Genomic DNA, 15696 nt, shown 5'->3' on the forward strand with positions numbered 1-15696 from the left:
AAACCAAATTGTGGGCCAAATAACTTTGTTTTTCTACTTTTAAATATATTTATTAAATGAACTGCAATCTCATACTATCATTCTGAGAATATTAACAACACAACAACAACGTAACTGGATCATCCAAAAAGACAAGTGTTTACATAGCTTATCTAGTTATACTGAGTTGTATTTCTGGTTCCCTTCAAAATATGTACATCTCTGATGCATATGTTCCTCACTCTGAAACACAGACACAACTTTATGTTGGAAACTGCAAAATACAGTTAAGTTAAAATTTGCTTATAAAATTTCTGTAATTAGAAATGAAATATGAAACAAAATAATAAAATTAATATTAAAGAACTCACTATTTGCTTTCATAATGTCCAGCAGCAATCAGTTTTTCAGCCATAACAACAAAATTCTTAAGTCTTTCATCTTGAGCACTCAGAGTATTCATAAAGTTCTCATGTCGTTTTAACAAAGCCTCTACATCATCAAGCGTAGTCTGTAAGATTGAAACACTTTCAAAACTATTCTTTTAAAGCTACTTTCAGTTTTGAGTAAACATTAAATAATTTTATTTTTTGACTTAGGTTGAAATATAAAACCTGTAACTGAATAAAATTACTTTTAAGACATATGTTGTTATATACCTAAGGTATTCAAATAATATGACTGTTGGTAATTCATAATATGTGTCATTAGACATAAATATCTTTTAGAAAAAAGAAAATGTTTTGACAGTTGATAATTGATAAATTTATGTGTAAAATGACTTTAACAAAAATATTTTTTCAACAAAATCTTCAAACTCTAATGAAATAAAAATGATTTTCATTCAAATATACTTTCATACCTACCCCAAGATCTTCAAATTCCAAAAATGCATTGTGACTGTTGGTAATGCTATCAATTTGGTCTGCTTCCCTGTTGAATACCTGGTAATAACAAAGAAAAGAAAAAAGAACTATAAGGGATGGATAGTTCTACTGTACTAATTAGTAGTCTACCATCATGCATAAACTAAAACTACTAAAACTAAAATTACACTTTTTTTAACATTTTGCGCTATTATTTAGTTTTTTTTATTTTTCTTAAGAATATAAGTTTAAATATTTATTTTTTTAAAGGTGAAAACATTGTGTGCTGAACCCATCTATCAAATTTTACCTGTAGATCCATACACTGTCGTAGCCAATCATACTTCTCTTGCCAACCACGATGTATAGCATCATGTTCCTCTTTCAGTTGCACTACCATATTTCGAATGTCTGATGCTTCTGGATTTTTTCGTAGTAACATTTTCCCTAACTCCTGCACATCGTTAAACCTTAGTAGAGTGAAAAAAAACCAGAAGAAATGTGATGGTTTTGGTGACAATTATATGTACACCAGAAATCACACAAAATATTATGTCCAATTCTAAAGTCTGTGCAACATAAATGCTGATTTTAAATTGTGTAAAGACTGTCAACACACTTTATAAAATTTGATACTATTTTAAAAATCTATCATATAGGTAATGCTTGTATGAAGAATATTTCTTACTTTTAACTGGTACAGTAAATTATTTTTATTTCCTTTATACCTTATAATATTCTACTCTAATACAACCTTTTAAATGTTATAAACAGATATGTTACTACAATATACTCACTCATCTTCATGAGTTCTGATTTCATTTCCAAGATCTTCATGGTCTTTCAGTAGATTCTCTGCAGTGGTGACATCACGAGCTGGTTCATCACTGTTAAGTGACTGCTTTACACTACTAACCCAGGATAACTTGAAAAGAGGAAAATATTATATTTTCACAATAGAATATTGGAAAGGTATATGTTAAAGAAAAGAATTAACAAATATTCATTTTGTAGTTCATAGGAAACATGGCATACTAAATACATTCTTTGTTTTTTTTGTTAACCAACTTTACTTTGTTTATTGTTAGTTATGTTACTATAAACATGAGGATTAGAAGAGGAATTCAATCATTCAAAACAAAAACATTTTCAACAATGCCAGTTCTGACTTATCCTAAAGTTAAAGATGAACATCTTATATCAGTCATAAACTTAAGTCCACCAGCTAAGTGGTATATGGTATAATAACTGTGGGTTTTAAGATAAAAATATTAAATCTATCACATATGTCCATAACAATGCAACTGGCTCATGACTGAATTTAGGCAACCCCATAAACAGACAATGTTCAATGAAGGCCTTCATTTCAGTCCAGAGATGTTTAAGCTCTTTCGATCTTCAGGAATGACATAATTTCATTCTCAGATCCAATACTGGACCTCTTGATCAGTTTCTATAATAACAGGTCAATAATTGCAGATGTAAACAACAAGTTAAAGTCTCCTACAAATGAATCACACTGAGTAGCATGAGTTATATCAGGTTATTATCTGATAAGGTTTTGCACATGCCTTCTGCTGACATTTGGTGCATTATTTTGTCTAATAAAAAAAACATAGTGAGAAGGATCCAAACCAACAGATCATGTCAAATCTGATCCATTCAGCTGTGATTGGGCCTCATAACTATGGCCTTGGCCATACCTATTCCCCTAGGGTGGCTATCAGGTTGTCCTCTGTCTCTGCATCAAGAATAGGCTGATAAAGTGCATCTGACTGGTCCCTATTACCATGTTCACAAGAAGTTGATTCTGCAGTTCCATGTCAGTGTAGCCTGAAAGTTGTGAGATATGGTCATGGTTTGCATCTGAAATGTCATAATCTTTCAGATCAGAGCCTTCTTCTGATTCTGGAATAACCCTATGGGCTTGTATAGCAGTGTATTTCATAAATTTGTCTCTACCTGCTTTATTTCACTGCAATACAGATAATAACAGAACATCATTTGAATGGAACATTTTGCAAAATTAGTAATTTTGTCTGAGGTCAAAGTGCACCCAAATTGGAAATCAGATGCTTCTTTTGCACAACCAATTGAAATATGAAAGTAGCCTTTTAGATAAAACAAACTCACATCAAAAAATAAATTCATAAACCCCTAATGAAGTTGGGATATTGAAAAAGGAATGGTGTATAAAATATTTCATCTGGAGTCTGATCAGAACCCAGTCAGTTAATGACAAGGGTAGAAAAATGCATGCAAAATATTTTGCTTTTCCTGTCTTAACATGATCAAATTAAGTTATAAATGATAACTTTTTGTTATTGAAAACCTTTTTTTAATGTACAATCACACTAGAAGTGTAGCTATATTAATGCACCTAGAAAGTTTTCAGTCACACAGCAGGAGTATTCTTCTGAAGCAATTCCTCTAACATAGGCTGGTTTAATTGAGAATATCAAGAAATATATTGCCGTGTTTTGTTGAGCATATCAACAGGTCTAGGTATTGCCACATATGGTTGAATAAGAGATCTTTTTACATCCTGGTGGCCAGGTGGTTAAGGCACTCAACTCACACCAAACATGCTTGCCATTTCAGCCAAAGGGACATTATAACGTGATAGTCAATCCCACTGTTCATTGGTAAAAGAGTAGCCCAAGAGTTGGCGGTGGGTGGTGATGACTAGCTGCCTTCCTTCTCGTCTTACACTGCTAAATTAGGGACAGCTAGCACAGGTAGCCTTAATGTAGCTTTGCATGAAATTCAAAAACAAACAAACTTCCCCATCCAAATGACGAACGAAAGATGCAACAGACAACACTTAAAACATTGTAATCATTTCTTCAGATGTGGATATTTAACAAATGCATATCAACATAATGGATATGTGTTGACTCTTTTTACAGGCTGTGTTCAGAGAGAGGAGAATACTTTCAATAAAAATAAAATCTGAAAGTCTGATATACGAAATTATGAGAGGTGTTTAAGTAATCAACTTGTACAAACATTAGTGTAATTGTTAATCAAAATATTTAAGGTAAGGATGTGGATATGTCACAGATATTAATTGAAATTCAGGTCAACAATTTTAATTATTGTGTAAAAAACGTTTTTACCTAACCACAAATCCAAATCATTTAATTACTGAAATGTAAACATGAAAAAGGCAGAGATCAAGAATAGCATTACTTTCCAATAAATTTTCTGCAGCCCATGTGTGATCAAGGTGTTATAAAAATTAATAAACATGACTACCAGAAATTAAATGATAACATATGGCAAGATTTCTGTTATTACAAAGTTTAATATCCTTAAGATTGATATGTGTATAAAATTTCATACTTTTATCATAAAACCTGCAATTTTTCTCATTACTATTACACTATTTAGTTACTTTAGGTTTGAATTAAAAAGATAATTTCATGTGAAAATTTGTTTTCAATAATAATAGAAGAAAAAGGTACTTAGACCAGAAGCATCTTTATATTTCAAAATATAACAAATGTCAATATTCCATACAAAGAGCATTCTCTGCAACTTTAATGGAGTAACAAAGCTTATGGTAATGTGCACTAATATTGAAGTTTATGGTAATGTGTAATGATAATGGAGTAAAGATATGTATGGTAACAGATACTGATGATGTGTATTTAAGCCTAAGAAATGATGTCTTACAGGTAATTTTTCAGGACTGAACATACATATAAATTGCAATGAAAAAATATTAGATCATATTATGTGAGAAATTTGTATTTAGAAATTATAAAAATAATTAACAGTGTGCTTCAGAACACCAAGAATAAACTAATGTGCTAAAGTATGTATTAAACACAAAGGTTATATGTGTAGTAGGTAAAATTTAAATGCAGTAAGTATTATTTGCTTTCTAAGATATTTATATACCTAAATTGGGGTCAGGAACCCATGGCTCACAAGGCACATGACATTATTCTCATAATTACATGTAGCTGTTTATAAATACTCCTCCAAAAAATTAAAAGGGTAAATTCTCATTTGTCAGAATAAAAAAATTAAAAACTCAGGCATTTAGAAGAAATTACGATGTCAGATTTGTTTTATTTCTTTGAATGTTTTTCTTAAATAAAGAAACAGGATATAGTTTTCCATTTTACATTCAAATTCCAAAAAACTATTTCTAACAGAACAATCAATAACCACCTAGAATTTAAATATGAAGTATAAGAGAATGTATTAATGCATCATTAGCCAGATGGAAGTGCAATGTAACATAAGCCTAGTGGTTAGAGTCAGAACAAAAGTGTAAAATCAAAGTTAGGGGCACTCAAAATACAATAAAAATATTTATTTATAAAAATCTCTTCAAAAAAGAAAGAAAGAAAATGAATATTGAGAATTTCAAAATGAATGGATTGGGTCCTAGGTATTTATATCAAGGTATACCTAATTTACAGTGAAAAACTTGCAAACAACAAGAAATCAGTTGTTTTTAATCGCACGCAAAGCTACTCGAGAGCCATCTGTGTCAGCTGCCTTAATTTAGCAGTGTAAGACTAGAGGGAAGGCAGCTAGTCATCACCTCCCACTGCCAACTCTTGGGCTACTCTTTTACCAATGAATAGTGGGATTAACTGTTACATTACAATGCCCCCATGGCTAAAAGGGCAAGCATGTTTGGTGTGATGGGGATTCGAACCTGCGACCCTCGAATTACCAGTTGAGTGCCTTAACCACCTGGCCATGCCGGGCTGGTAGGGTGGGTCCCCAACACCCAGACCAGAGGTCTTTACAAACAAAATTCATGGTAAGAAGTATAAACAATAAAGAAAGACAAAAATGGAATAGTCCATACAGAAAAAATGTAAATAAATTTTGTAGGGGAATAAATAATAAGGATGTGATGATAAATGTTGAAGAAAATATAATTAACCTAAATACTGATGAATTTGTAAATATAACCCCAAGTAAACTGAAAATAGCAGACACTTATTAAGCCTAATCAAACAAGATATTTAACCTGATTAACCCAAAAGTAGAAATACAGGTGAATTGAAAATAAACAATTGTGAAGCCTGACAGAATAATACATAACAAAGAATATCACTAAGCACAAAAAAAAGCTAAACTAAACAATAAGTATGTGGAATTGTGAGATAACTTTGTGTGGATCCTGAATCAAGGATTCAACAAAAACCAAATAAATATAAAGAAAAATGAAAATGAAATAGATGTGATTGTATAAAATTATGGAAGTTTGCAGTAACAATAACTTATGTATGAGACTTAATGTATGGAAGAATAAAACAATATAGTAAAACTAAGGATAGATATACCAGGAAGATGAGTTACAGATAACAAATAGCACTGTAAACCTAAATGAATGGTATAGTACAAGGAATGGAACTAAGACTAAAGGCTAACCTAAACTTGACTATAAGTATTAACCAATCTAACAAAAATTTATGTTATGGAACACAAATAATGATAGAAAATAATATAAACAATAAGAATACCAAAAAACCATAATAGTAAAATGTCTGATATATCCAAAGTCGGTAAACTGTATTTTAAATGTGTGAGCTGCCAAACTTAAAACAAGGCCCAATGAAAGTCAGTTCATTAGATGGTCAATCTCCTGATAAAGTAACACTGAATATTATCATGCAGAGCACCATGACAAGAAGTATATGTAAATGTATTAATAAATATAACATGTAACCTCAAAAGTGACAACATAAAATTCATAAATCAAAATGAATAACCAAGCAAAGCTGTGTTTGCAGAAACAAACAAATTTTTGTTGTTATGAAGTAATAAGTCCTGTAACTTGAGAGAAGCATGAAATAATTGCACTTCAGAATACCACAACAAATTACAAATATCACAAATGTATAGTAAAGTAAACCTTTATAGAGAAATTAATACAAAGATATGGAAAAATACTAAAATAAAACAGTTGAAGAGTATAAGCTAAATATTAGAACATAAGTACTGCCAAACAAGATGTGACAACTGTGGATGACAGAGGGAGACACATGTGTCACAAGAGTGTGTCACACACTTTTTCGTGAAGGGTTGTCCTATATCATTTGCATGAGAAAGGCATAAGAATCAGTCAATTCCAGATGATGGGAAATGAAAGGTTTGTGGCATGTATAAAAACAGTTTTTGCATATAGAGGGCAGCAGTAAAGAACAAAGCTATTTATGGGAGAGGAGGTGAGTTACCATGTTGGAAGTTTTGATTTTTTACCTTCACTGCTTCACATACCCTCAGAGTTTTGTATACAGTTGCTATTGAAACACAGAAGCCTTACTGCAAGTTTTCATATACAGTATCCTTGAGCATTCAAAACTAGTTTATATGTGCTTATCATATGATATTTCAGTCTTGGGAGCCACAATTAGATCCACGCTTTTACTTCCAGATGCAATATGAATGCCTGCACTTTTATAGGTTTTATCCTAGTGTGGCACTTTATAACTGGTTGAATGGCAACCAATCACAGTTTTAAATTGTCAACAGGTGACTGTCTGTTTGTGCACTTTATTTTTAGATTATAAAGGAATAGCATTTTCAAAATATTTGCCTTTTCATACAGTTTTTTTTATGTCACCATTTACATAATTATTTCTAGTAATACACATACAAGTGTCAGTGGTCTATTCTATCATGATTCTAAACTAAACTTACCAGGCTCATGGCACTGTTGTTGAAGATTTGTCTGCCCATTGATTCATCTAACCTTGCCTTTCGTTCTGCTGCTTTGGCCTAACATTTATACGATTCTCATTAACGATGAAGATTAATAACAATGCATATAATTCTTCAGAGAAAGACTATAGATGTTTGTTGAAATGCTCAATTAATAAGAAACTATATATTTTAAACTTGAGAGTATACAAATCTGAGTTGTTAATTCTTGATATTTTTTTTACAGAAAACATACCATCAGTAACAAAGGATCTCGTCACATACTGTAATTTACATTTACGTAAAACCCACACACATTTCACACTCCAAAAATGCAAAAAGTTGTATCAATTTTAAAATAGAACAATATAAAACAATGTAAATCTAAATGCTTCTTGGATAATATCTATCTTTTAATGGCATAATATCATTATTATCTTTAATACTTTTCAACTTAAATATATTATTACTTTCACTTGATATAAGTCAGAGTATTTTTCGAGCAATGACGACACACACAGTTTTTTCATACAAAAATAATCATAAAAATGACAAAAATTGAATCTTAAATTAGAATCAAAAGCAACTTTTGTCCAGTATATGAAATTTTTGTGAACCTGATGATGACCGAAGAAGGTCAAAACGTTGTTCACTCCTCTAAGTAAAAAAAATTTCTCAACCCAAACGAGCCATTTTTACATATATATTTTTCTCTACAAGTGGGTTTTCGCGACATCACTGATTATATGAAACTTTGTTTTTATTTTGGTTTTACTCTTCAAGCAATGATGACACAGTTTTTTTCATACAAAAATAATTATAAAAATGACAAGAAATTAATTTAAAATTAGGATTAAAAGCAACATTTATTTGATATATATAAAAAATTTGTTTAATTAACCTTAATAATGACAGTGTAAATGGTTTTAATAGTAAATAATTTCATGGTTAATAATATAAGAAATTTCAAAATATTAATATACCTTGACTCTGTCCCATATACTTTGCATTTCTTTTTGTCGTAACGTAACATTGGATCGTTCACAAGGATAGGATGCCTTCACTCTGGAATAAGAATGATAATTTAGAAAAAAATATATTTTCTAATTTTGCATTGAAGACTAATCTATCACAACAATTTTGTAAGTGATTCCAAGAAATACAATAAAACTACATGGAGAATAAATTTATGAAACACATTTCATTCACAATATTTTTGAAAGTGTTTTGTCCCACATAAATTCCCACAAATACTCTATTCATTTTTTAAAATGTTTCAGATTTTGCTATGTTATTTTTTAGTCTTGAATTTTCTAACTTTTCAATAACTTTAAACATATATTGCAGGATTTTAAATGACAAGAAACAATAACACTTATTTTCTAAAAGATGCTATTAATGTTTCATCAATTTTCTTTCACAAAATGTAGAACAAAACACTGATTAACATTTGTTTAGCTGGAAAAGATCAACGACGAACAATGTTTAATGAAACAAAACATAACTATTTCTACTTTTCATAAAAGGTCTAATATTAACATCATATGGCAAGTGCAACTAATTTTAACCATGCTTTGCTAGTTTGTAAAAGGTGTTTACATCATAACAACAACTGCTGTAACAAATGGCTTATATAAATACCATTTCAACCATTACTGTATTTATTTTGTTTTAGTCAGCCTCTTGAGCTCTGGATCAAGCAAAACATATTATTGGCACTCAATTTAAATACTATTAGCATACACTCTCCCAATTCTTGAAAATCTCTGATGGACTACATAAAAAATGTAGTGTTAAAATACAATAGATCAAATACTAATTTATGGAAAAGATGTTTACCTCATAACAATCATTATTAAAATAAAACATGCTTCAGAAGAACGAACTAAAATAATTCTCAAATCAAGCCTTTAAACCCTTACCTTCTTTCACTTCAAAAAAGTACCAGAGGCTTTTACTGTTGTTGTTGAATAACTTACATTATAAAATAAAGGTAAATACTCTGATAACAATATTTAATATGCTAGAAAAATAAAATAAAAACTTTTTACAGACACAATTTTTATCTTGTAGTGGTATACAAAAAAATACTTTTTACTTAACTCTAGGTTGTTCAGCTGCTAACCTGTGATATCGTTCAACCAGTTTAACAATCACTGGGTAAAGATAAAAGAAAAAAACAACTAAAAGTATAGTTTACTTTTAATTATTTAAACTTGAAGCCTAACAACTCTTCAATTCATTATACGGTTAGTTAATATCATTAAAGTTAAAATGAAAAGCATTTTCATGAATAACTAGTTCTGACCTGACAATGCATTCAAAATACTAAGTGGTCCACCACTAACACAAAGACAATGACATTGGAAAAACCAAAAACTTACGAATCAGCTAGGAGATTCACTCTATTAAATTTTTCCTCCACTGGAGCAAGTTCTCGTTCTAAATTCTGGCCATAAAAATTACTATTTTTTATACAAAGCTCAAACATTTCCTCATCACAACTACATCTAAGTAGAAAAAAGCAGCTGATAATGTATATCTTATGCATAAAAAACAAGATCTTACATATGAACTGTTTTTAAAATAAACTCAGAACTTCCAAACTTCATTGAAATAAATTTAGGTGTGTGTGTGTGTGCATATACACATATTCATTCCATTAGTTTTGTGACTTCAAGGCATGATTTTTTATGAGAACCTTTATAAAACGTTTACATACTATTTTTATGACTTAATATATATATATATATATATAGCATCAGTAAACTACATACCTTATTTATTTACACAGAAATAAAATATATTTATTTTATCAATTGATTTAAAATATGAGTTAGGTTACATTTGTAAAATGGTTTTTTTTACTTTTCTGTTTCTTCATTTTTATTTTATAATTTTCTTTATAAATCATTTTTATGAAATAAAATTTTACCACAGTCATATTCTCTAATATTACAGAAAAATTATTTATCTGAGTAGTCTTTAACAGACTGGTTAAAGTATCTCTCACTTACTTTACTGTCCTTTCTCTAACTCCTAGTAATACTAGATACAATTGCATAATTTATATTAACATGCTCAATAAATGTTATGTCTGCTCTTTTACTTCTACCAATTTAATGTGGTACCATAAAATTTAAACATTTTTAAATGTTTTTCATAATTTTAAATTTATTCATAATAAATTAGTTAAAGTGTTTGCTGTATCTTGCATCAAATATTAATGTTAGAATTTACTAAGAAAACATATTCTGGTATGCTTTTGTTATTAATGCTAATACTAATAACAGAAGAATAATGGGGTAGTCATTTATGCTTTTAAACATTTAGGTTGACAAAAGTGTATATTAAAAACCATAATGAAAAGTTCAATAATGTCAATTATGATATAAAACTTATGTGAGCTTTATTTTCAAGAAATTTTGTAAATTTATCCTCAATCTCAACTTACTTGCTATGCTGACACAGAACTTACCACAGATTACGCATTCCACAACATAGGCATTTCTTGAATTGTAATTTAAAGAAATTACTACTAAAACCCAAAACAACTCTATTGTTTTTCTTTATGACTTTTAGTAAAATATAATGTAAATTAAGCTATATGGAGCAGAATTCCTTCTTTCATAACCACACTTTCTGTCAAATTTTTTTAAATGTTTGTTCAATAATATACTAACGTTTTTAGGCTATCATCTTGGTAAAAGAATTTAATTATCTTTGAAAACACTCTTCTGTTTTATAATTCTAATATCTGTTTTTATTGTTTGTTAACAAAAATGAAACATCAACATTTATAATTAAACAAGTCACTCCAAAACAAATAACCTTCTCTTTCGTTTTACACATTTTTCTTTCCCAGTTTCTTTCAAGAATTACTCTTAAAAACATATGAAATAATAAAATTACACTTAATTATATCTGTTACATAATTAACATAAAAGTTTTTTTTTTTGTAATTCATTGCAGGAAAGAATCTTGATAACATATGATGCCAATAACAGAACTGATATAATAAAGAAAATGTTTGAAGTCTGTATTCCTCAGTACATTTAATATTAATAATTTGTGTTGTTAAAAGTCTTAAAATACAAAGTATTTTAACACATTATTATTTACTAGTAGTTAAATTTCTTAAGATTGTCCAAAAAATGACAAATATTAATAAAAAAATTCCAGTTTTAGTATAATGTAGTTTGTTCTCCAACATTTCTTTACTGACTCCTCAGTGACTGGTTGATGAATAGATATCTTAAAGCGTAACAAAGGTATAATTTGAATCAAGAAAAATTCACTCATACAAACAAAATTATAAAACAGAATTGATGGAAGAAAAAAAAATATTTTGTAAGCTTAAAATAATTTTTCTCTTAATCTATTTAATTTACTCTTATATAAGGATTTTATTTGTGTATATTTCAAAAACTGTACAGTTAACTGGTGTGATCTGTTTCCAGATATTAAGTTGTAATAAACATTGTATCTACAAGTTTTTATAGGCTCTCATTAAAATTCACATCTTAAGGAACAACCTTCTAAGTCACAAAACTAATAAAACAAAATAAACACATAAAGAGTTAGTATGGTGTTTTATATTTGTATCAGCAGACTAAAACTTATGTGGTTTTATTATATATGCATAGAATATATCTACCAAATATACTTATATAATATTTACTATATACACTATACATAACATTTGTTGAATAAAACTACAGAATTACTATTACTTCTGACAGAAATTCAGTATCAAATATTTTAACTGGAAAAAATGGATATGATAAAAATGATTGTGCATTTTTATTGCTTCATAGAATAATCAAATCATACTATACTAATAGCAAAATTATGTTGTAAAGTTTTTATATGCTAAATGTTTTTAAATTCTATTGAGTTTTTGTTTTATTTCATCCATTATTTAAGTAAAACAAATTCTTAATTAATTACACTTGATGAAAGAAAAAGGAGATTGTTCAAACATCATTAAACTTACCAATCTCAAAACTGCAAGAATATGTTTAATTAGCAGTTATTTCTATTCTATTTGTTTATATCTATTTTAAATTTTAAAGATATCATCATTTCTTGTATTAGTTTTCTCTTCAGTAGACTCGTGGCACTTAATTGTAAAGCTCGTATCATTATATGTGCAATAAAGATAAATATCATAAACAGAAGAATAATGGGTAATCATTTATGCATTTTAAACATTCAAGTTGACAAAAGTGTATATTAAAAATCATAAAGAAAAGTTCAAATCAAAAATATTTTAATAATAATCTAGTATAAATATTTCCGCATAAAAGCTTTATATAAATTGTCTTGTAATAAATTTATAACTTCTTTTTCATCATTATGTCTAATAACCATAATCATAATAATATGTATGATAGCTTAATAATGATCAAATTGATCTATAATAAATATTTGTTTACTTTATACACACCCATCTATTCTATTTTTTAAACAAACTTACTTGATGTCTCCTCTGCAATGCTTGTACTGTCTTCATGTCTCTACCCATCTCATCTGTATCCATCTTCTCCAACTTCTCCAGCATCCAATCTCTTGCTTCGTCACATGTTCTATTGAAAAGCTCCACACTGATAGGTAAGAGAAGTCCACAAGGTTTTATTTAAAAAAAACAGATTAATTGGAAAAAAAGCATTAATATTATTATCATCTATTACTTTTTATAACATAGTGCCAGAATTATAATAATCATTAAGCTGTAAAAAAAATATTCAAATGGCATTTATGCCACATACAAACTTGAAGATGTTCATATCTTTGTAACATACTGATACACTTTTGCTTCAAATAATACAATTCAGTTCAAATGGTTATATCTCAAGTCAAAGTTCTGAGAATATAAAACAAAAATGTATTATTACATCTTTTAAGATAATGAATTCTACTTTTATTTTGTTAAGGTTTTGTCTACCATTCATTTATTATTTCTTCTATCATTTAGTTTATCTATGAAACTTGAGTTATATTAAAGTACTGACTCACCTTCTATCTAAAAGATGTTGATTTTGAGTATGTATGTATGTATTATGGAACTGATGTGAGGTTCTCCTAGCAATGGCATTTAGATGTTAATATTGTGAAAGATTACGTGTATTTATGGTAATAGTCATATAAGATGTGACCTCATGGTCTTACTAAATAAAAAACTTTCCTTTACGTCGACAATGAGTAAGTTCAGAAGATAGTCAGAAAGAACTGTCACTCAATATTGTTACTGACGTTAAGAAGTGGTTTGATTTTGAAACATTGTGTTATTCTCTGGTGAATTAGGTTTCTTTTTATTCTTTTGGTTCTTTTTCCTAACTCCCTTGATATTTATTGAAACTAATAACACTAAGATTTATGTTATATTGTTTATTAACACTTGTATCTAATCCAGACCAGGCAAGGGCATACTAACTGTTTTGGGTTTTTCTTGTAAGTGATAAAATTTTTATTTCAGTTGTTATAAAGGTTTTTAATTCCTGTTATTACATTTAATAATTTTTTGTTTAATCCTGGTTGTTATAACCTCAATGTAGTTAGGTTTATAAAATGCAACTGTACAGCATATTAAATGGTTCACTGAAAGGAAAGATAAGTAACTCAAAGTATTATACATCATAATGTATAAAACTAATAGCACATTTCTATATTAATACTATGTGTTTTGCTGAAAAAGAATTTTAAAGATACTGCCTCTGAGATACATTTTATTTTGCATTGAAAATATTAGAAAGTTATTTATATTATGTTTTAACAGAATATAAAAAGTTATTATAATAATTGTTAAAATAATCAAATAGCTCACTTTATACACACCAGATTGTAATGTCTTACCATATGCCTAAAATTACCAAATGTCAGCATACTTCCTGAACATGAAATGCTATATTTTTTGTTTTATGTAAAACATAATGTTATCTTTTATAGCAAAACAATTTGTTGATAACTTTCATAACTCCACATATTTGTTATACGTACTACTGATGCCTAAACTAGGTTTAGTCAATAAGCTTATTTTTTTTATTCATTCATATATTTAAACTAATTAAGCAAACTTCACAAAAGAAAATCTCTAAAAAAGGGTATTTAGAATCTTATGAATAATGTAGGCAGTTCTGTTTTATTAATTTTTTGCAAAGCTACTCAAGTTCTATCTGCACTGGCTATCCCTAAGTTAGAAGTTACAGATCATATAAAATATAGATAATTAACACCACTCAGTGCCAATTGTTACCAATAAAAAATAGGAATGACTGTCACATTATAACATCCCCATGACTAACCATAGGAGACAAAAAAGGAACTTTATAAACTGTTGTGTTTGAAATAATACTGTGAGCAAATCAGTGAAAAATATTATATTTTAGCGGTATTAAACTTCATATGTATGAGTTTTCTGCCTTTTTAAAATGAAGCAATTCAAATCTGTTACAATAGTGATATTTTCATATCATGTAATACACATATTCTGTAAATACATTAATAATCATCAACACACTTTTAAGTATTCAGTACAACTGACCAAAAAGTATAAAATCTGATTTAGATATAGATCATAAGACACAAATTAAATTAAAACTAATGACCTGGTGGCTCCCTCCAAGCTTCGTTCTTTCTCAGTTTTCAGCTTATTTAACCTGTTCCACCTGTTAACATACAAATATTTTGTCAGTAAATTCAATTTCATACAACCATTATTTATACTTTTATACATTTTTCAAACTTCAATTTTAGGTTAAGGAAAACCTTAAATTGTAGTTCATGGTCAAATTTCATTCATTTATATTTTCTTTTTATAACAAAGTATTCAATAAATATACATTTGATTAATCAACTTGAACAGATATCACATCATTCAACAACTTCAATCATGGCTATAATTACAAAAACAACAACAAAATCTAAACTATTTATACATTTAAAATAATAAAAGTATTTTCTTTTAACTGATTCAAAGGATAACTGCCATTTACCAGGAAAGGTATAATATTTAACTGATTAAAGAGATCCAACACATACTGTTTAATGTTTAGAAACAAATATTCTAATGAATTCTACTAAACAACACCATAAGCTATCTAACCTAATAAGTCTTCTAATTTGTAAATTTTAGTTACTCTCATAATAATAAAGAATACATGTGAAGAAAAAAAAA

At 28.4% G+C, this 15696-nt stretch overlaps 1 protein-coding gene across 1 annotated transcript in view; it reads right to left on the reverse strand.

The window, feature by feature from the left end:
• The window catches only part of kst (spectrin beta chain, non-erythrocytic 5 kst), a 215225-nt gene that overhangs the window by 87933 nt on the left and 111596 nt on the right, over positions 1–15696 (reverse strand). The window contains exons 24-32 of the mRNA XM_076503684.1: positions 15128–15187; positions 13000–13126; positions 9905–9969; positions 8504–8585; positions 7521–7598; positions 1643–1770; positions 1156–1315; positions 846–923; positions 351–490 (exon numbers count right to left, since the gene is read on the reverse strand). Of these exons, the coding sequence (XP_076359799.1) occupies positions 351–490; positions 846–923; positions 1156–1315; positions 1643–1770; positions 7521–7598; positions 8504–8585; positions 9905–9969; positions 13000–13126; positions 15128–15187 (918 nt within the window). The remainder of the gene's footprint in view (positions 1–350; positions 491–845; positions 924–1155; positions 1316–1642; positions 1771–7520; positions 7599–8503; positions 8586–9904; positions 9970–12999; positions 13127–15127; positions 15188–15696) is intronic.

The sequence above is a fragment of the Tachypleus tridentatus genome, chromosome 6 (genome assembly GCF_004210375.1).
Source record: "Tachypleus tridentatus isolate NWPU-2018 chromosome 6, ASM421037v1, whole genome shotgun sequence".
Taxonomy (NCBI): domain Eukaryota; kingdom Metazoa; phylum Arthropoda; class Merostomata; order Xiphosura; family Limulidae; genus Tachypleus; species Tachypleus tridentatus.